Genomic DNA, 21,316 nt, shown 5'->3' on the forward strand with positions numbered 1-21,316 from the left:
GGGAGGGAGGGAGGGAGGGAGAGGGAGAGAGAGAGAGAGAGAAAGAAAGAAAGAAAGAAAGGAAGGAAGGAAGGAAGGAAGGAAGGAAGGAAGGAAGGAAGGAAGGAAGGAAGGAAGAAAGAAAGAAAGAAAGAAAGAAAGAAAGAAAGAAAGGAGGGAGGGAGGGAGGGAGGGAGGGAGGGAGGGAGGGAGGGAGGGAGGGAGGAAGGAAGGAAGGAAGAAAGAAAGAAAGAAAGAAAATGTTAAATTGCTAGGCAGTACAACTGTAGAGCGTCCCTTGTCGAGTCCCCAATAAGCAGATCCGTTGCAAACAAGCAATCTCTTTACTGAAGGGAACGGTGAATAGGGTTTCCCTTGGCAGGCCTAACGAACAAAACTACAAGCATACTTTTATTTGGGCCTCGGATTTGGGCCTGCTAATTATCACTGAAATGTCTGTGCAGCTTAGACCATGGCTGATAAAATTATACGGACATTTATTGTGTGCGGCTTTTAAAAACATTGTTTTAATATTAAAAACATACACAAAGCCTGAAGCATTTCGACCCACACTTCTCCAGAGGTCTAATGTTTCACACACGTGTGGATAAAACGCAAGAGACACACAGCAGCCAGTAAAATAAACAAAGTATAGGGACTTGTTTTTTTAGAATGACAAAATCAATCAAAATGGATCAGGTGGAAAATGCTCATTTATCAGATAACAGTCCCCTTCTTTCAGGCTGCCAAGAAATTTCCGATGTGTGCCCAGGTGTGGCCTTACCTGCTTTTGTACATGCCCAGACTGCATGGGCACACAGCAGAATTTCTCAGTTCTGGTTAGAACTTGTAAAGAAGAGCACGATTTTATGCTGTGGCAAGTTAGACTCCTTGTTGTTGTCATGTGCGAAGTCGTGTCCGACCCATCGTGACCTCATGGACAATGACCCTCCAGGCCTTCCTGTCCTCTACCCTTCCCCGGAGTCCATTTAAGTTTGCACCGACTGCTTCAGTGACTCCATCCAGCCGCCTCATTCTCTGTCATTGTCCCCTTATTCTTCTGCCCTCGATCGCTCCCAGCATTAGGCTCTTCTCCAGGGAGTCCTTCCTTCTCATGAGGTGGCCAAAGTATTTGAGTTTCATCTTCATTAGACTCCTTAGGTTGTGTTTTATTGGAAGTGGTTTCCGATGTGGAGCAACTAACCCATTCAAGGCATCTGACGAAGAACACGAAACAGGACCTCATTCCAGACATTCTGTCTCTACCTATTTACAAGGCCTAAGTGGATTAAAAGAAGAGGCTTTTCCGCATGAACTTTATTTCATGTTTGAAGCACAGAACCAACACATGTCCTTGTTTTTGTTGCTCCATGGACCGTGTTCTTCAGAACCTGCTTGCTGTAGTTCGAACAGGTGTGGCCAGAGATGTTGACGGACTACAGTGATCCAAGCTTGTGCTGGCAGGGGCTCATGGGAACTGTAGTCCATGGGCATCTGGAGAGCCACAATTTGGCCACCAGTCAGAAGCCTTGCAGGGCTTTTGTTTCCTAAATTCTGTAATTCGAGTCCTACAACGTGGCAGCCATTTTGTGGCTAGCTCCACCTCCTTTGGCAGCCATTTTGTGGCTAATTCCATTTCCTGTGGCAGCCATTTTGGAGTGGGCTCCATCTCCTGTGGCAGCCATTTTGGGGCAGCGCTTACCGTATCATGTCAGAACTCGAAATGTGTCCGGGGACTCACAAAGGCTGGGGACTTCCCAATCTAGAATATATACTATCTTGTGTAAATTCAGTGTTTTACATTTTGTGTATCTGAAATTCATTTAGAGGAGTGCATACTGTTGCAATCATTACTGGGAATACATCTGTGTATTTTCTCCGGGTGCTTATTTGGGAATTATGCTGGTGGTATCCAAAATCCAAACATTTTGTTTTGTTCGTGTTTTGTAAACGGCAAATTTACCCGAGATGGACAATCCAGTGGCTAACGGTTATGGGCATAAATAGGAGTAGTAAACGAATGGTTATTTCCTCCCCCCTCTAAGGGTGGCAACGCAGAAATATTTTACAGTATTTTGCAACATAAAAATGACTAATAGCCGCCGTTATGTTTAACTGCCTCTGGGAGAGCTGCAGGATTATTAAGTGTAATTGGAAAGGTTTAGCCTAATTCAAATTCCTAGAAAGCACAAAACCTGGCAGGAAAGGGAAAGGGAGCCTAAGGAACCGATGCAAAGCAGAAAAGGAAAGAAAATCAACTGCACAGTTCAAACTTACCTATCTAGCGTGGAATTTTCGTGCTCCCTTAATTTGTCTATGACCGGCTGAATCCCGAGCATGAGAAATTCGTATCTAAGATGGAGTCTGAAGTCCAGACTTTCCTGGAAGCAAAGAAGAAGCCGCTTTTAGGTGGTCTGCCCCTCGCAAGCGCAGTATAAATCAACAGCTCACACATAGGCTAGGCCAGGCTTTCTCAACTAGGATTCCGTGAGACAGCCCTGGAAGAGTTTCCTGAATGGGTGGGAGTTAATTCATTTTTAATCTATTTTTAAGATTTGTTAAACATTTATCGGGTGAGATTTCAGTCCTGGGCCCTGCCTGGTGGAACGAGCTCCCGGAAGAGCAGAGGGCCCTGCCAGAATTGTCAGCTTTCCGCAGAACCTGTAAGACGGAACTCTTCTGCCAGGCTTTTGGTAGAGGCTGGGCTGCATACCAGGCAATAAAATTGGGTCCTCCCCCCGTGCTTGTAGGATCTGGACCCCTGGGAGGGGGCCTACCAGTGCCCCCAGACTTACATTGGATGGACACAGCTGGGAATAAGAGCGTAGGAAGACGGGTTTAGGATTACCTGACCGTCATCGTTCTGGATTACTGCTTCTTTTTCTGTTTCCTCTGGTTTCTAGCTTGTATTTATGGGGTCGTGTTTTAGTATTGTAAGCTGCCGCAGGCCAGCTTGTCTGGAAACAGCGGGATAAAAATGTAATAAATAATAATAATAAAAATGCCTGGAGGGGGTGGGAAGAGGAGGGGTCCTGGGTGGGCGTGTCCACAGCTCTGCTTCCCAACTGTATTTGGCACGATTGTGCCACTTCTGAGGTTTCTCAAAGCCTGAAGAAAGTTTCTGGGGTTTCTTAATGGTAAAAAAAAAATTGAGAACGGCGGGGCTAGAGTTTTGGGGGAGGGGAGGTGGCTCTGAACGGCAATATGGGGCATGGGCAGGCGGAAAATGTAAGAGGAATGCCAGGCTACAGGACAGACAGTTAACAAGATACATCCGTAGGGCTGCCAACCTCCATGTGTTGAAGAAGCAAGAGAAAAAGGAGGAGGTCGAACGGTGCAGGCTGAAGCAACGGGAAAACCGTTTGAGGCAAAAATTAGCAAAGTACGCTCAAAACTGTTTAATGAGTCCTTGAAAAGGAAAACGACATTCTTCCACGAGAAACTACTTGATAAATCTATAACTGCACGAAAGATGATAATCAAGTTAGAACCCTTCCCCCTTAATCGTAAGGACCTGTATTGTGCCATAAAGAAATGTGGAGCATAGTTTTGCTTGAATGTCAGAAGCTCCTACAAAGAATTTTCTCTATGGGAGAGGTGAGGTGGATGTGTTCACATGCTGTGTTCACTGTTATACGAGCATGGAAATATTGCCTGTAAAATAATTGTTCTTATTATTCCTGATGAAGGCTTGATTAAGGTCACAATCGACTACTGTGGGAAACTATTATGATGGGCTTTCTGTTTTTTTGTCAGAATTCATTATCTCTCTTGGGTTTTTCCATTGCTTCAACTTCCACCTGTTGACGGGAGTACCCTAGGACAACTCCAGGTAACAAAGATCAGTTCCTCTGGAGAAGATGGCTGCTTTGGACATTTTCCTCTATGGCAGCCTTTCTCTACTTTTTAACCTTTGAGAACCCCTTGAAACATTTTTCAGGCTTTGAGAAACCCCAGAAGTGGCGCAATTTTGCCAAATATGGTTGGGAAGCAGGGCTGAGGACAAGCCCACCTGGGGCCCTCTCCTTTCCCCGCCTCCAGGCCCCTCATTGGCCATTTTGGGAGGGGGGCATCTCTCAGTGGAACAGGCTTTCTTGGGAGGTGGTGGGTTCTCTATCTTTGGAGATTCTTAAACAGAGGCTGGAGAGCCATCTGACGGAGAGGCTGAGTCTGTGAAGGTTCAAGGGGGTGGCAGGTGACAGTAGATGAGCGATAGGGTTGGGAGTGTCCTGTGTAGTGCAGGGGGTTGGACTAGATGACCCAGGAGGTCCCTTCCAACTCTATGATTCTATGATTCTGCATCCTACAAGAGCCCCTTGGATGGGACTAGGAGGGCTGATGGAAAGTTTGGATGACGTCAAGGGGGCCCACGGAATCAAAGCTGGTCTAATAGTGGCCCCAGTCCTAAGGGGAGAAGGCTGCACCTTGCATGCATCCCATGTCCGGCAAACAGCAAATCCAGTCAAAGCCTCTCTCCCCGTCGCCTGCCCAACTCACCACTCCTGCGCCTTGACTCAGGACCGCGTTGATGAAGGACATGATGGCCGTCTTGAGGCTCACTTCATCTCGATAGCGCCCCGTGCTTCTGTCCAGGTCGTTTATTAACGTCTGGGGAATATACAACGGAGGCAAAGGAAAAATCAGGGACAACACAGGCAGAGCAGTGAAAATGGGGATGAGCCTTTCGTATGTGCATGTTCAGCTCTGCCAGAACCAACACACATCCCCATGTTAAAAGACCCAAATCCAGTGCATCACACTGATGAAAAAGGACAGAAAGAAAAATCTCTGGACAGATCATGAATCTGCATAGTTAAAGGGATGGACCAGAACCAATGGGATGAAATTAATTCAAAAGAAATTCTGTCTAAACATCCGGAAGAAGTTCCTGACAGTTAGAGCGGCTTCCTCGGGAGGTGGTGGGTTCTCCATCTTTCGAGATTTTTAAGCAGAGGCTGGAGAGCCATCTGACGGAGAGGCTGATTCTGTGAAGGTTCAAGGGGGTGGCAGGTGACAGTGGATAAGCGAGAGGGTTGGGAGTGTCCTGCGTAGTGCAGGGGGTTGGACTAGATGGCTCAGGAGGCCCCTTTCAACTCTATGATTCTGTGATTCTAGGTTTGTTAGCTTTTTTGCTATCAAGTCACACCCAACCTATGGTGACTCCATAAGCGATGTCAAGAACATAAAAGAAGCCTCAAAACGCTCACTTCTGCAATTAGAGAAATTGAGAATAGACAGGGTAAGAGTGTGTGTGTGTGTGTGAAAGACACTGGGTTTCACTCCACAAAACAGAAGATAGCCTGCTCACAATTATGTGTCCATCCAGGCCATTTTTGCCTCTACTAAACAGGTCCTGCAGGTTTTTATGTTGCTTCAGAAACCTGCAAAGCCTGTTTGACTAAAGTCAACAATGGGCCCAAAATATACAAGTAGACCTTGGGAATTTAAGCTTCTTAAAACCACAATCCCCTCTCCCCAAAGAATCCTCACCACTCCAGCCAAACAGAGACAAATGTCAGAAATGCCACGCAGACGTGTGGCACTACATACCTGAAAGCGAGTCCTTTCGCTGGCGTATTTTTGGTAATGCACCATGGCCTCCAGCACCTTCTTGTGACCGCCGGGAACTAGGCACACAGCGCCCATGATTTCCAGCACAGCCACCTTGGTTTTGATGTTCTCCGTGCTCAGGCTCTGAGCGATGACGTTGATGCTCTCCGAGTGAGCCAGGACGTGAGCTCTCCCGAGAGAGTTGTTCATCAGTGCCTTGATGCATCCGATGAGGGAGGTGTGTATCCGAGACTCCGAGGTCTCATAGTCCATGCTCCTCAGGAAGTTCAGGATGCACGTCAGGCCATCCAGGTCAATGAATCTGGTTACAAACCTGACAAATACGACAAGGTTAGAAATATGGAGCGTGTCCGGAGGAGGGCAACCAAGATGGTGAGGGGTTTGGAGACCAAGATGTATGAGGAAGGGTTGGGGGAGCTTGGTCTGTTTGGCCCGGAAGAGAAGACCTCCTTATTCATATCCCTCTTGTCACTACCGGAAGGAGTCCCAAAAGCGGCTTACGAAAGCCTTTCCTTCCCTCCCCCCAAAAACAGACACCCTATGAGTTGGGTGGAACTCAGAGAGCTCTAAGAGAACTGCTCTGCAGGAGAACTGTGACTAGCCCAAGGTCATCCAGCTGGCTGCGTGTGGAGGAGTGGAGAATCAAACCCGGTTCTCCATATTAGAGTTTGCCACTCTTAACCACTACACTGCAATGGGTCTGCCAACGTCCTGTCCACGCTTCATGCCTCATGTTCAGCCGATGTGATCTGACTGATTTGCAGCACGAAAGCCCCGGCAACCATGCATCAACCGTGCCGACACACTTAGGGCAGGAAATTTTTCATCATAAAATACAGCACGGCAAAAACTTCCACGCCAGAGCACTGATCCATTGCAGGATTATTTTAATATTATTTTATTATCTATTTGTTTGTCATTGGACTTTAGGACTGCCCCTCTTGGCCCAGCCGTCTCAGTTAAAATCGACATAGTTAAAACAACTCTATAAATATTGTGAAAATTCTTTAAAAATCAATGTCCCGTGGATTATTATAGCACCCACATCCTTTCCCCATTCGTTGCCAGAGCTAGATGGTGTTTCAATGGGGAGAGGGGAGGTTCTTAGATGTTCCTGGGGGCCCAGCCTTAACCAAGTGCCCAGTGGAAGTTCTCCATTTTACAGGCCCTGTGGAACTGAGTAAGCTCCAACAGGACCTGTGTCTCCTCCGGGAGCTCATTCCACCAGAAAGGAGCCAGGACTGAAAAGGCCTTGGCCGTGGTCGAGGCCAGGCACACCTCCCAAGGGTCGGGGACCACCAGCATGCTGGATCCACTATACGCAATGCTCTTTGGGGAAAATACTTAGAGAAGTGTGCCCTCAGATGCGCTGGGCCCATTCCACAAATGGCCTTAAATTATTCCCATCGAAGCTCATTGTGTGACGTAACTCCATGCAGCAGTGCATCAGGCATCCCCAGACTACAAATTTCGGCAGCAGACCCCAAACACGACAGCCTGCTAAGAACGGCTTTCGTGCACAAACTCCCAACACCCATCCGGTCAGGGGCCCCCGCGGCCATGAAGAAAAGCTCCGGCACGGTTGAGCGACACCAGACAATCCCCGGCAGCTGGCAAGGTGCCAGCCGGAACAACCGGCAGCAAAGTGGCGGGCTTTCCGTTGCCTGCACGACTCCATTCAGGGCCGGCAGATGCGGAATAAATTAGGCAAAGCACGCAAATCTGTGCAAACATCCTTGATTTGCACAATGCTCTTCAACGCCAGTCTCCTTTCCCCGCCTTCAAAGGAGCATCCACAGCTCTGGATGTGTGTGTTTGTCTGTGGGGGAGCCAAACATCTTGCAAATCAGACCCACAGCCGCACGGTGTATTATGCTGCGTTAACAATGTACGCAACTGATCCGTGGCGCCACACAAGGGACTGAAGAGATCGGCCAGCGGGCCAGTCGGATGGATGAAATGCGTCTCTGGAGAGTGTTCCGCCAAAGCCGTTCATGAGCGGAAGCACGAAAAGTTTGTTTTTTTAACTTAAGAAAAACAATTACTCAAAGGAATATTGGGTCAAAGCATGAATGGAGACAGGACTCCAATCACGTTCTCACATCTGTTGGCTATTTTATTACCTATACGCTAATTCAAGTTTTTGGTGTTAATTTTCAAGGCCACCTGCAATCTGGGCCCAGAGTATCTGAGGGGCTGGTCTAACTTTCTCTGCCCCCTGCAGAGCCCTTCGCTGTGATAATTCTAACAGGCTGGTGATCCCTGGCCTGCAGGAACTGCGCCTGTCCTCGACCAGGGCCAGGGCCTTTTTGGTCCCGGCCCCCACCTGGTGGAATGAGCTCCCGGAAGAGCTGAGGGCCCTGTTGGAGCTGTCGCAGTTCCGCAGGGCCTGCAAGAGGGAGCTCTTCCGCCAGGCGTTTGGTTAAGGCCAGGGTAGGCAGATCTGTTGGGTCCCCCGTCCAAACATCAGCCTAAATGGGCTGGGGTGGGTCTGTTGAGTTGAATATAATCTTTTTTTTTTTGCAGGGGGGGGGGGGTTAGATCTGGATATTGTTATTGTTATTATGTCTTTACCTGTTGTGCCCTACTGCAAGCGGGCTGGCCCAAGAGCGGCAGATAATAAATTATTATGAGGGATGGGCAAATAAATCAATATGCAGGAGACAGGGAGGAAGGCTTCTGATACCTGAACAAAGAGCATTTACCTCATTGGCTTGGTCCTCAATGCGGTCTTCAAGCTTTCTATTGTTTTGTTCCTCTCTTCCTCATCTTCTTTTTCCAAAGCGATCAACGATTTTCTCTGCAAAGGTAAGGAGGGCAAAAAAACCCACAACAATTCAGTTAAGGCCAAGTTGCCGGCAAGTAGCTCACAGTGGTCCAGAATCAACAGGAAATTACCAAGGGTCTAGGTCAGGGGTAGCCAAACTGCGGCCCTCCAGATGTCCATGGGCTACAATTCCCATGAGCTCCCTGCCAGCAAATGCTGGCAGGGGGCTCATGGGAATTGTAGTCCATGGACATCTGGAGGGCCGCAGTTTGACTACCCCTGGTCTAGGTCATAGGGGTGGGCTATGTTTGAGATTAAAAGGCCCTGGGTTCAAATCCAGCTCAGGAGGATATCAAATAGCAGAGGTGAAGATGACCTTGGAAAGCTGTGGCCAGAAAACACAGGTAACTGTGAGACAGATGTCCAAATGATCACTGGTGATCTAACTGAGGTGTAGATTTGGGACAGACACAAAGAAACACTTGGTCTCTATGCCCTATGACTGGCTGCCCTGAGGAACTAGCTGTCCACTGTGTGGGACAAGATGCTGGACTAGATGGACCTCTGGCCTGATCCAGCAGGGCTCTTCTGATGTTCCTATGAAGGCCTCAGCCTTCCTAAGAGCACCAGAAGAGCCCTGATGGGTCAGACTAGGGGTCCATCTAGTCCAGCCTCCTGTCTCACACAGGGGCCAGCCAGTTCCTCTGGAGGGCCAGCAACAGGGCAGAGAGGCCGAGGCCTTCCTAAGGACATCAGAAGAGCCCTGCTGGGTCAGACCAGGGGTCCATCCAGTCCAGCCTCCTGTCTCACACAGGGGCCAGCCAGTTCCTCTGGAGGGCCAGCAACAGGGCAGAGAGGCCGAGGCCTTCCTAAGAGCATCAGGAGAGCCCTGCTGGGTCAGACCAGGGGTCCATCCAGTCCAGCCTCCTGTCTCACACAGGGGCCAGCCAGTTCCTCTGGAGGGCCAGCAACAGGGCAGAGAGGCCGAGGCCTTCCTAAGAGCATCAGAAGAGCCCTGCTGGGTCAGACCAGGGGTCCATCCAGTCCAGCCTCCTGTCTCACACAGGGGCCAGCCAGTTCCTCTGGAGGGCCAGCAACAGGGCAGAGAGGCCGAGGCCTTCCTAAGAGCATCAGGAGAGCCCTGCTGGGTCAGACCAGGGGTCCATCCAGTCCAGCCTCCTGTCTCACACAGGGGCCAGCCAGTTCCTCTGGAGGGCCAGCAACAGGGCAGAGAGGCCGAGGCCTTCCTAAGGACATCAGGAGAGCCCTGCTGGGTCAGACCAGGGGTCCATCCAGTCCAGCCTCCTGTCTCACACAGGGGCCAGCCAGTTCCTCTGGAGGGCCAACTACAGGGCAGAGAGGCCGAGGCCTTCCTAAGAGCATCAGGAGAGCCCTGCTGGGTCAGACCAGGGGTCCATCTAGTCCAGCCTCCTGTCTCACACAGGGGCCAGCCAGATCCTCTGGAGGGCCAACAACAGGACAGAGAGGCTGAGGCCTTCCTAAGAACATCAGGAGAGCCCTGCTGGGTCAGACCAGGGGTCCATCCAGTCCAGCCTCCTGTCTCACACAGGGGCCAGCCAGTTCCTCTGGGGGGCCAGCAACAGGGCAGAGAGGCCGAGGCCTTCCTAAGAACATCAGGGGAGCCCTGCTGGGTCAGACCAGGGGTCCATCCAGTCCAGCCTCCTGTCTCACAAAGGGGCCAGCCAGTTCCTCAGACCAGGGGTCCATCCAGTCCAGCCTCCTGTCTCACACAGTGGCCAGCCAGTTCCTCTGGAGGGCCAACAACAGGGCAGAGAGGCTGAGGCCTTCCTAAGGACATCAGGAGAGCCCTGCTGGATCAGACCAGGGGTCCATCCAGTCCAGCCTCCTGTCTCACACAGGGGCCAGCCAGTTCCTCTGGAGGGCCAGCAACAGGGCAGAGAGGCCGAGGCCTTCCTACGAGCACCAGAAGAGCCCTGCTGGGTCAGACCAGGGGTCCATCCAGTCCAGCATCCTTTCTCTCACTGGCCAACCAATTCCTCTGGAGGGCCAACAATAGGGCACAGATGCCTAGGTCTTTAAAAGAACTTCAGAAGAGCCTTCCGGCAGCAAATTACTCATTTTAATCACTCTCCACATAAAGTATTTCTTTTTGTCTGTCTGTCCTGATTCTCCTGCCCACTGGGTTCTTGGATGCTTTAGGATGCTTAGGGCTGATCCTGTGTTGAGCAGAGGGTTGGACTAGATGGCCTGTATGGCCCCTTCCAACCCTATGATTCTATATCCTGCGTTGAGCAGGGGGTTGGACTAGATGGCCTGTATGGCCGCTTCCAACTCTATGATTCTATATCCTGCGTTGAGCAGGGGGTTGGACTAGATGGCCTGGTTGGTCCCTTCCAACTCTAGGATTCTAGGAGTCTAGTTCAGCAGTGGAAGGGGCTGCCTCAGGAGGTGGGGAGCTCCCCCTCACTGGCCGTCTTCAAGCAGCGGCTGGACAGATCCTTCTCCTGGATGCTGGAGGCTGATCCAGCACTGAGCAGGGGGTGGGACTATATGGCCTGCATGGCCCCTTCCCACTCTAGGATTCTGTGAGTCTAGTTCAGCAGTGGAATAGGCTGCCTAAGGAGGTGGTGAGCTCCCCCTCACTGGCAGTCTTCAAGCAAAGGTTGGATACACACTTTTCTTGGATGCTTTAGGATGCTTAGGGCTGATCCTGCGTTGAGCAGGGGGTTGGACTAGATGGCCTGTCTGGCCCCTTCCAACTCTATGATTCTATGGCTTCATTGGATGCACTTGAGTTCTAGAATTCTGGAGAGGGAGAAAATGATCTCTTTGCCAACTCTCTCTGTCCCCTGCAAAAATGTCTAAATCTCCATCAGGTCTTCCCTTAAATCATCACTTTTGATCAGTCCCAGACTTGAAAAGTCCCAGACTCTGCATGCTGTCCTTATACAGAAGGTTCTTCCATCCCCTGATCAGGTGATTTCTTGGGGGGGCGGGTGGGAGGAAAGAAGTTCTCCCTGTCCCCGCTGAAGCCCTCGGAGATGGTGATGCGGTTGGACAGCTGTCACTGGGACGGTTAGAGGAGGAAACTGCCCTGCAGAAATGTTTAACGAGTGATGTCATTTTTCCACGCCAGCCATCCACCGTAAAAATTCATTGGGGGCAAGGTTCTCTGCCGAGCGCAGTCCAAGTGTTTTATGTACAACCCGGACCGTGAACATTTGCGAGGCATTTTGCGGCTCCAGCAGAACGCCGTCCACATCAGAAGGACGCAATTTTGCAAACAAGGTCCAGATTTTCACCCAAAGCGCGGGGGGAGATCAATTAAAATATTTCACAAGCCAGCATGCTGCAGCCGAGGACGTTAAGTGTTGACAGAGTTTTAAAATGCAAAGAAGTGCCATTGGCTTAAAGAATAAATAGCTTTATTAAGATGTGAAACAACAATGGAAGAGAGGAGAGGGAGAGGGAGGGAGGGAGAGAGAGGGGGAGAGAGAGTGAGAGAGAGAGAGAGAGAGAGTTCTATCTGCTTAACTGATTAACTGTTCTTTTGCATTTGAAGGCAAACAGGGAGGACGTGTGCTCAAAAGAGCAAGAGGTCTCCCAGTGAGCTAATCATGACACAAGTGGAGATTATTTGAAAAATAACAGGAAGTTTCTAATCTGAGTATGCTAACGATACATCTCCTCCGTCGATGCCCCCGTAGAATATTCATCGCATGCTGTTCAATCATGCACACTGCGCACTGCACATCTTGCACATTCCGACAGCACCAAGAAAAGGTTCATCCCTCGAACGCTCACGTACAGGGAGGGTGTTCAGGCAGCCTAATTTCTGCACCTGAAATGAGCCTAGCTAGAGATGCTACACCCTGACCTAGATGGTCCAAGCTGGCTTGATCGTGTCAGATCTGGGAAGATAGAGTTGTCCCTGTTGGTGTTTGGAGGAAAGTCTGCCAAGGAACTCCAGGGGTTTTATACCCTGCTTTATACTAACTGAAGGAGCAGCTTACAAACCCCTTTCCCTTCCTCTCCAGGGTTGCTGTGCAAGAGGGTGAAACCAATTCTGTTCATCCCTATGGGGTTGCCAGACGTTGGCTATGACGTTCCATCAGTATAGATGGTCTACTTAGATCAGAAGTAAACCATCTATAATGATGGAAAATCACCTGAATGGCCCAGGTGAGCTCCATTTCAGTTTCATCTCCACACTGAGGCAGGTCATGGCAAAACATCACCTCTGTTCATCTGTCACATGGGAACCAATGTCCTGCTCTGAGAGCCTATGCGCTGATCCAGCATGTGACTTGCGGGTGCGTAACTCGAGCTGTGATTCCGGGTTTGTGTAGCAGGTGAAGTCCCTGCTGTGACAGCCCAGGGCTCTTGTTCACCGTGAGATGCGTATCTGGGCTGACGCTTTTATTTATATAAGGCAGGCATCGCCACTCACAGACATAGAATGAAATCCCTCTCAATTGGAAGTCTTCCCTGTAGTCCAAAATTGGGCTGTCTCTCTCTCTCTCCAACCCCATTAAAAAAAAAGGGGGGGGGTCGCTTTTGCACTTGTTCAGAGGTTCTGTCCTTTTCAAAAATGTAATTTTATTTTTAAAAAGAAATAACGATAGCGATGGGAAAGGGAGGCAGAAAAGAAGAGAAGTTGCACAATACCATTTGTGTAATTATTCAGATTTTACTTTGCACCATGTAATGTATTAAGCAAGCTAGCAAACAGAAGTTCTCCAAATCATCTGGCTGCTCCCCAGCATCATTATGTTGTTGTTGTTGTTGTTGTTGTTGTTGTTGTTAGTTGTGAAGTCGTGTCCGACCCATTGCGACCCCCTGGACAATGATCCTCCAGGCCTTCCTGTCCTCTACCATACCCCGGAGTCCATTTAAGTTTGCACCGACTGCTTCAGGGACTCCATCCAGCCACCTCATTCTCTGTCGTCCCCTTCTTCTTTTGCCCTCAATTGCTCCCAGCATCAGGCTCTTCTCCAGGGAGTCCTTCCTTCTCATGAGGGGGCCAAAGTATTTGAGTTTCAGCTTCAGGATCTGGCCTTCTAAGGAGCAGTCAGGGCTGATCTCCTCTAGGACTGACCGGTTTGTTCGCCTTGCAGTCCAAGGGACTCGCAAGAGTCTTCTCCAGCACCAGAGTTCAAAAGCCTCGATTCTTTGACGCTCGGCCTTCCTTATGGTCCAACTTTCGCAGCCATACATTGCAACTGGGAAGACCATAGCCTTGATAAAAAGCGTTACTAGACTCCGTTTGTTTATTTATGGCAGCAGACTGACATGCAGCGCTCCCATGGGAATTTGCACTTTTAAAAAGTGCTTAAAACAAGAGCTAGGTGAAGTTTCCAGATCCCTGTTGGAAGGCAGAGATGCCAGCCTCCAGGGGAGATCTTAGAATCCCCCGGAACTGTGTTGGATCTGATATTATCAGGACAGAGCTGTTCCCCTCGAGAAAATGGATGCTTTGAAGGGTGGACTCTGTGACCCATTGTGCAGAGGCTGGAATGCCGTGTTGTCGGTGGCAGAGCTTTGGGGAAAATCCCCAATAATGCACGTTGCTGCCAGCATGGGCGTGTCCCGGCCCAGGCCCTCAGAAGACCCGCGTTAATGAAACGTGGGTTCTTCCGGAGTCCAAGGACTCCTGAGGGCACAAGTGAGGGCCCAGCCACCTGAGTCCCATGCATAATCGGAGGAGCTGGGCTTTCGGCCTGGCTCCTCCCCCTGGCTCCTCCTCCCCTCTGCTGGCTCCGCGGAGAAGACAGCGGCGACCCCCGTCCCCACCATTGTGGGAGAGCAGCATACTGGTCCCCACCATCCTGCAGTGGGGGACCCCTGCCCCTAATCCCCCTCCCCCCAGCCACTGCCACCTCTTTCCTGCGCACCTGGCCCCGCATAGCCTGCACGGGGCCATTGCGCTGGGACAGCAGGCAGAGCTCCACCCCTATGCATACACGGGGGACGGTGGGGCTTTTTGCCCCGCCGCAGTGGCACGGAGTATCTGCCACCGTGCATAATGGGTCTGTGACAGGCATGTCAAACATCTGACCCAGGGGCCGGAACTGGCCCATTCAAGGCTCTTATCCAGCCGGTAGCACTCCAAATGTAGACTGGAGGAGAAGAACTGGGTTTTAATACCCTGCTTTATACTACCCGAAGGAGCAGCTTACAAATTCCTTTCCCTTCCTCTCTACGCAACAGAAACCCTGTAAGATGGGTAGAGCTCTGAGAGAACTGCTCTGTGAGACCAGCCCTGTGACTAACCGAAGGGCGCCCAGCTGGCTGCATGTGGAAGAGGAGTGGGGAATAAAACCTGGTTCTCCAGGTTAGAGTCCTCTGCTCTTGACCACTACACCAAGAGGACTCCAGGAAAGGTCTCTATTAGGGCATCGTATCCCCTGATGGAGCCTCTTGTGGCGCAGAGTGGTAAGGCAGCGACATGCTGTTTGAAGCTCTGCCCATGAGGCTGGGAGTTCAATCCCAGCAGCCGGCTCAAGGTTGACTCAGCCTTCCAGCCTTCCAAGGTCGGTAAAATGAGTACCCAGCTTGCTGGGGGGTAAACGGCAATGACTGGGGAAGGCACTGACAAACCACCCCATATTGAGTCTGCCAAGAAAACAACAGACATCCTGTGAGGGAGGGGAGGCTGAGAGAGCCCTGATATTACTGAAGAAGAAGAGGAGTTGGTTCTTATATGCCACTTTTCTCTACCCAAAGGAGTCTCAAAGGGCCTTCCCTTCCTCTCCCCACAACAGACACCCTGTGGGATGGGTGAGGCTGAGAGAGCCCTGATATCATAGCTCTGTCAGAACAGTTTTATCAGTGCCGTGAGGAGCCCAAGGTCACCCAGCTGGCTGCATGTGGGGGAGCGCAGAATCGATCCTGCCTCACCAGATTAGAAGTCCGCACTCCTAACCACTACACCAAGCTGGTTCTTCACCCTCCTGGAACAGAATCCATGATGCAGCAAGCTGGTGAGTCTAAATGGCAGCTTTCCTCTTCAAAACATCCGTGGGCATTCCGTGGTCCCGGACCCCCCACCCGGAAGGCATGAGGCAGTCCTGCAGGTTTACGGTTCCTGCTCTGTCTTCTGATCAAATGCCGCAAAGACACTAAGCTTGCAAGGAAAACCCAACATGACCCTCGTAAAAATTCCAGCCGGCCCTGGGTGGGGGGACGGGACTCACTCCTGTTGGCGTAACCAAGTAACCCCGGGCCAAGGGCCTATAAATCAGGGCTCTTGAGACAAGCTGCGTCTGTTGTCTTTGATCAAGGGGCTCTTGTTGAAGCCGTTAGGAGGGTTTGCAGAAACTAATCCTCCCCTCCCTTCGGCAAACACACGCCCTGGCACCGTGCCACCCCGCCCTTGCTTGGACAGCTGGAAGAAAGGAGCCCAGCCCAGCCTGCCCTCTCCAGCACAAATTGCGGCCTGGAATATGTCTAGGAACCCGGAGCGCTTTATCTGGGCCACCGCTGGAGTAGACCCACTTGTAAGCAAGGCTGGGTGCCTCTTGTAGGGGGATTCTGCAAATACGCAGCTCCGGATGCCAGCCTCCAGGAGGGGCCTGGGGAGCCCCTGGAATGACAGCTCCTCTCCAGACTGCAGAGATCAGTTCCCCTGGAGGAAAGGGCTGCTTGGTAGGGGGGACTGAGGGATGCCAGCCTCCAGGCAGGGCCTGGGGAGCCCCTGGAATGACAGCTCCTCTCCAGACTGCAGAGATCAGTTCCCCTGGAGGAAAGGGCTGCTTGGGAGGGGGGACTCAGGGATGCCAGCCTCCAGACGGGGCGTGGGAATCCCCTGGAATGACAGCTCCTCTCCAGACTGCAGAGATCAGTTCCCTTGGAGGAAAGGGCTGCTTGGGAGGGGGGACTCAGGGATGCCAGCCTCCAGACGGGGCGTGGGAATCCCCTGGAATGACAGCTCCTCTCCAGACTGCAGAGATCAGTTCCCCTGGAGGAAAGGGGCATCATTAGTCAAGACAAATGAGAGTGCACTCAGGCTAAAGGTAAAGGTATCCCCTGTGCAAGCACCGAGTCATGTCTGACCCTTGGGGTGACTCCCTCTGGCGTTTTCATGGCAGACTCAATACGGGGTGGTTTGCCAGTGCCTTCCCCAGTCATTACCATTTACCCCCCAGCAAGCTGGGTACTCATTTTATCGACCTCGGAAGGATGGGAGGCTGAGTCAGCCTTGAGCTAGCTGCTGGGATCGAACTCCCAACCTCATGGGCAGACAGCTTCAGACAGCATTTCTGCCGCTTATCACTGTGTGCCACAAGAGGCGCACTTAGGCTAAGAGAGGGCAATAACATGAAAGTAATTTTTGGAAAATTTTCCATGGGGGGGGGCTCCTAGAGAGACATTTTTTTTTTACTAGTAGGAGCCTCTTACTTGAATTTTTTTACCAACTTATAATAGTTCCTATTGCAACATGGAATAAATGCATTCTAATATCGGACCACTGAGGAAGACCCCAAGAGGGGCCGAAATGGTGTATGATCCTTTGTATGAGGTCCCTCTGTCCATGTACCAATATGTATTGGATCTGTGCATTACTGTATGATTGCATTTTTTAAATTTAAAATCTTAACATATGCACACGAATAGTAATAAATATTTGCATTTTCACATTTAGTATATTCTGCTGTTCAACCTCTAAGGTGCCTAGCTTGTCCATACAGGTTGGGTTATTTTGTTCCCTCTTTTGTTATTCGCTGCTCTGGAGGGTGGGCTCTAGGACCCTGTACCCCCCAGAGGTCCCTGTCCTCCCTAGGCTCCGCCCCCAAATCTCCCAGAGTTTCCCCACCTGGAGCAGGCAGCCCTTAAAGCAGCGGTTCTAAACCTTGCGGTTGCGACCGCATTTGGGGTCGCTTGGCCCCTTCCCTGGGGTCGCCAGGATGCCCACCAGGTTGCCCAGCGGTGTGTGGCGTGTGGAGGTGGCGGCAGAGGGCAGCCAGCAGAAGTGGGTAGAGCCATGGCAATGGCCTCCTCTATGCACCTCGATTGTTATATGCACGAGTACGTACATGCATACACAAACTGCGCACGCACACACGCATGCATGCACACGCTGCACGCACATGCACTGCTGTTGCCACTGCACCAGCCGCCGCTGAATTTGAGGTCACGGTGAAGTAAAGCCTGAGAACCGCTGCTTTAAATAAATTCTTAAGACATACAAGCTGCAAGCCAGCTGCACACAATGGGCCTTTCTAAGGGCTGGGCATCTGCTTTGGCCTTTTTCAACCTTTTCACCTTGGAAGAGACCCTGGAATGATTTTTCAGGCTTCCAGGATCTGTGGAAGTGATGTCAGCTGGCCACACCTGTGGCAGGCATCTTGTGGCTGTTACCACCGCAAGTCCACAATTGTCCACTGCTTCAAAAAAGGTTGGGGACCCCACAGGGTGGATCATGCCTGCTGAAGAACTGTGAAATCAGTTTCCTCTGGACCGAGAAGGATTCTGTGCTATTGGATAGCTTGTGGATTCACAAGCCACAAACCCGCCTTCAAAAATCAAACAAATGTATACATTTCACAGTATTCAGTTTCCCCACCTCCTGAATTTGGGATTTGCCAAGGCATGGCACCTCAGAGTTTTATGTGTAATCCTGCCCTTCATGCTCAAAACGCTTATATAATTTTTTTAAATGTAAGCTTTTAAAAAGCAGTCTTTGAAAACTCCACTTACAGCCGCCATGGAGTTAAGCTGATCGATGTAGAACTCTGGCCAACTCGTAGCTCCTTTATTTTCTTCTTGGTCCTGAAAAAAACAAAAGGACAAGATCAGAAATAGGCTTGCCTGTCTTCCTGTCTGCCACGCCCTTAATCTAAAATCACAGAGTTGGAAGGGGCCTCCAGGGTCATCTAGTCCAACCCCTGCACAACAAACTGAATTGTTCCAAGGAATTCACAATTTCTCTTTGGGGGTGACAGAGATTTCCCATACACGGAGCCCATTTTGTGACATTTGCTGATGAACTCGACCAAATGACTGGAAAAACTCCATGACAAACACCTACATATATATTTAGAGGTACCAAACAAGCAGAAAATGACCCATTTCTATGGGAAGAAGTCCTGATAGTGCTTTTTGGTTTTAATTCAGGATGCATATGGAGCACAGAAGGCAAGATTAAGGGCAGGAGAGAACACAAGTTTAGCTACTTTCCTAATCAAAAGATCTAAGGAGCAAACTCTTAAGCCAAGAAAAGACATGACTCGTATTATAGGACTGCCTTCTTCCAGGTGTTCAACCGGTATAGACCCGTCAGCCGTGAAACAAGAAGAAGAAATGAGTCTCAGGCTGGTGAAGGCAAACAACTATCTATTCCAATAAAGGACAATGTTCCAAAAATACCTGGAAGAAATAGCTACTTTGGAAGGTGGGGACTAGGAAATTATGCCCCCTTGAAATCCATCCCCTCCCCTCCCTAAACCCCATTCCCAAATTCTCCAGGTATTTCCCATCTCAGAGTTGGCAGCTCTAGTGTTTTGTAAGGCAGAAGAAGAATCGGTTTTTCTACCCTGCTTTTCACTGCCCGAAGGAGTCTCAAAGCGGCTTACAATTACCTTCCCTTTCCTCTCCCCACAACAGGCACCCTGTGAGGGAGGGGAGGCTGGGAGAGCCCTGAGATTACTGAAGAAGAAGAGTTGGTTCTTATATGCTGCTTTTCTCTACTCAAAGGAGTCTCAAAGTGGCTTACATTCGCCTTCCCTTTCCTCTCCCCACAACAGACACCCTGTGAGGGAGGTGAGGCTGAGAGAGCCCTGAGATTACTGAAGAAGAAAATTTGGTTCTTATATGCAGCTTTTCTCTACCTGAAGGAGTCTCAAAGCATCATATAATTGCCTTCCCTTCCTCTCCCCACAACAGACACCTTGGGAGGGGGGGGGGGGCTGAGAGAGCTCTGACAGAATTGCTCAGTCAGAACACCACTATCAGAACTGTGACTGGCCCAAGGTCACCCAGCAGGCTGCCAGGACTCAAACCTGGCTCCAGAGATTAGAAGCTGCCACTCTTAACCACCACACCACACTGGCTCTCTGCTACCCTTTACAACGAGTAGATGTGAAGTCTTTAGACCCAGCTCTTATATTGTGATGGGGACGCTGCTTAGAATGGCCAACATGGAAATGGGCCTCAACAAACATGGAAATGAGGCCAAACTTCTGTCATAGAATCATAGAGTTGGAAGGGGCCATACAGGCCATAGAATCATAGAATCATAGAGTTGGAAGGGGGCATACAGGCCACAGAATCATAGAATCATAGAGTTGGAAGGGGCCATACAGGCCATAGAATCATAGAATCACATAATCATAGAGCTGGAAGGGGCCATACAGGCCATCTAGTCCAACCCCCTGCTCAACGCAGGATCAGCCCTAAGCATCCTAAAGCATCCAAGAAAAGTGTGCATCCAACCATGAATACCAGTCATGGATACCTGTCATGAATACCAGTCATTCATAATAAAAGCCTTTGATATCCTTGTCCCCCTGTCCTTATCTCTCTGGGCATTTTGTGGCAGCAATGTGGTGGCTTGGTAAGGGGGTGGGGGTTGGAGAGAGGTTTGGGGTGGGTGGGAGAGGATTTCTTATTGTCTGGTTTTATTGTTTTATTTTGTTGTGAGCCATCGCTGGGTAGGAGCAGCGGAATAAAATGAATGAATGAATTAATGAACGGACGGACGGACGGACAGTCATATCATCCAACAAATTTAAAAATGATATTTAAAAATTAATTAACTCTCACCCATTCGGGAAGCCCTTCCAGGGCAATCAGGAAACCCCTTTCAAACCTGGTACAGAACCTGGTCCTACATACAAAACGATGTTTCTCTAGTACAGCAAAAATGGAAGTTTGGAATGATGTCATTTGCTTCCCGCCCCCAATTCATGCAATTTCACTGCTGGATTGATGTCAAACTCCTGCAAACGTTTTGCTAATCTAATCGCGGGCCAGGAGGAAAACCGAGACGGCGGCGGCCTCCTTTCATCATTATATCCCGGCCTATTCCTAGAGTGGAAGAATCTGCTAAACTCACACACACGCACCCAAATATTTAATATGAAGAGATCGGTTGCATGTAAAGAGCTGGTGAATCCAAGGTCGTTTCCCACCCTCCCGGAGGAGGAGGTAGGCCGTGTCAGCTGCCTCCCGCCAGCCCTGGGTATCGCTGAACAATCCGGTAGGAAATTTAGGTCGCTCGTGGAAAAAGCCGTCGCCTCGTCCGACTGGAACGCCGCCAAGAACCGGGGAGGGAGTTCACAGGAGAAGAAACACAGCTACGCTTTCATATCGCAAGGGCTGGCACACGATAGCCGCTCTATAGTTAATTTTGGAACGCGGGGGAGGGAAAAGAAATCACGGCCAAAGGGTCAGATATACGGGCGCGCAAGAGTTTGCCTGGAAAATTCAGACTGGGCCTGGGACGTTGTTGATTGCCTGCGACAAAGGGTCAAGGGCATATTGCACAAAATTCTGAAAATGAGACTTATTCCTCTGGCTTTCAACAGGGGATGTTTCACCACATTCCCTCACAGATGTGTGCCATGTGTCGGTCCCCAACATGGTGCCCATGGGCACCACGACCTACCCACACCTTTCATGGTGCTTGCCAGGTTCCTAGAAAGTGGGAAGTGCTTCTGGTGGGGCATCGGAGATCCGACTGGCTGTGCAGCTCTTTCTTTTTTTTTAAGTGTCACTTTGGCAGCTGCTGTCACTATGGCACAAGGAGCTTCGCTGGGTGACTAAAAGGAAGCTGGGACAACCATTTCCATAGAATAATAGAGCTGGAAAGGACCTCATGGGTCATCTAGTCCAACCCCCTGCACTGTGCAGGACACTCCCAACCCTCTCGCTCATCCACTGTCACCTGCCATCCCCTTGAACCTTCACAGAATCAGCCTCTCCGTCAGATGGCTCTCCAGCCTCTGCTTAAAAATCTCCAAAGATGGAGAACCCACCACCTCCCGAGGAAGCCTGTTCCACTGAGAAACCGCTCTA

At 50.3% G+C, this 21,316-nt stretch overlaps 1 protein-coding gene across 3 annotated transcripts in view; it reads right to left on the bottom strand.

Moving 5' to 3' along the window:
• DAAM1 (dishevelled associated activator of morphogenesis 1) overlaps positions 1–21,316 on the bottom strand; it is a 193,397-nt gene that overhangs the window by 50,942 nt on the left and 121,139 nt on the right. For all 3 annotated transcript variants that reach the window (XM_077323960.1, XM_077323963.1, XM_077323961.1), the window contains exons 4-8: positions 17,999–18,070; positions 8,256–8,350; positions 5,530–5,863; positions 4,477–4,587; positions 2,257–2,360 (exon numbers count right to left, since the gene is read on the bottom strand). In XM_077323960.1, the coding sequence (XP_077180075.1) occupies positions 2,257–2,360; positions 4,477–4,587; positions 5,530–5,863; positions 8,256–8,350; positions 17,999–18,070 (716 nt within the window). The remainder of the gene's footprint in view (positions 1–2,256; positions 2,361–4,476; positions 4,588–5,529; positions 5,864–8,255; positions 8,351–17,998; positions 18,071–21,316) is intronic.

The sequence above is a fragment of the Paroedura picta genome, chromosome 2 (assembly GCF_049243985.1).
Source record: "Paroedura picta isolate Pp20150507F chromosome 2, Ppicta_v3.0, whole genome shotgun sequence".
Lineage (NCBI taxonomy): Eukaryota > Metazoa > Chordata > Lepidosauria > Squamata > Gekkonidae > Paroedura > Paroedura picta.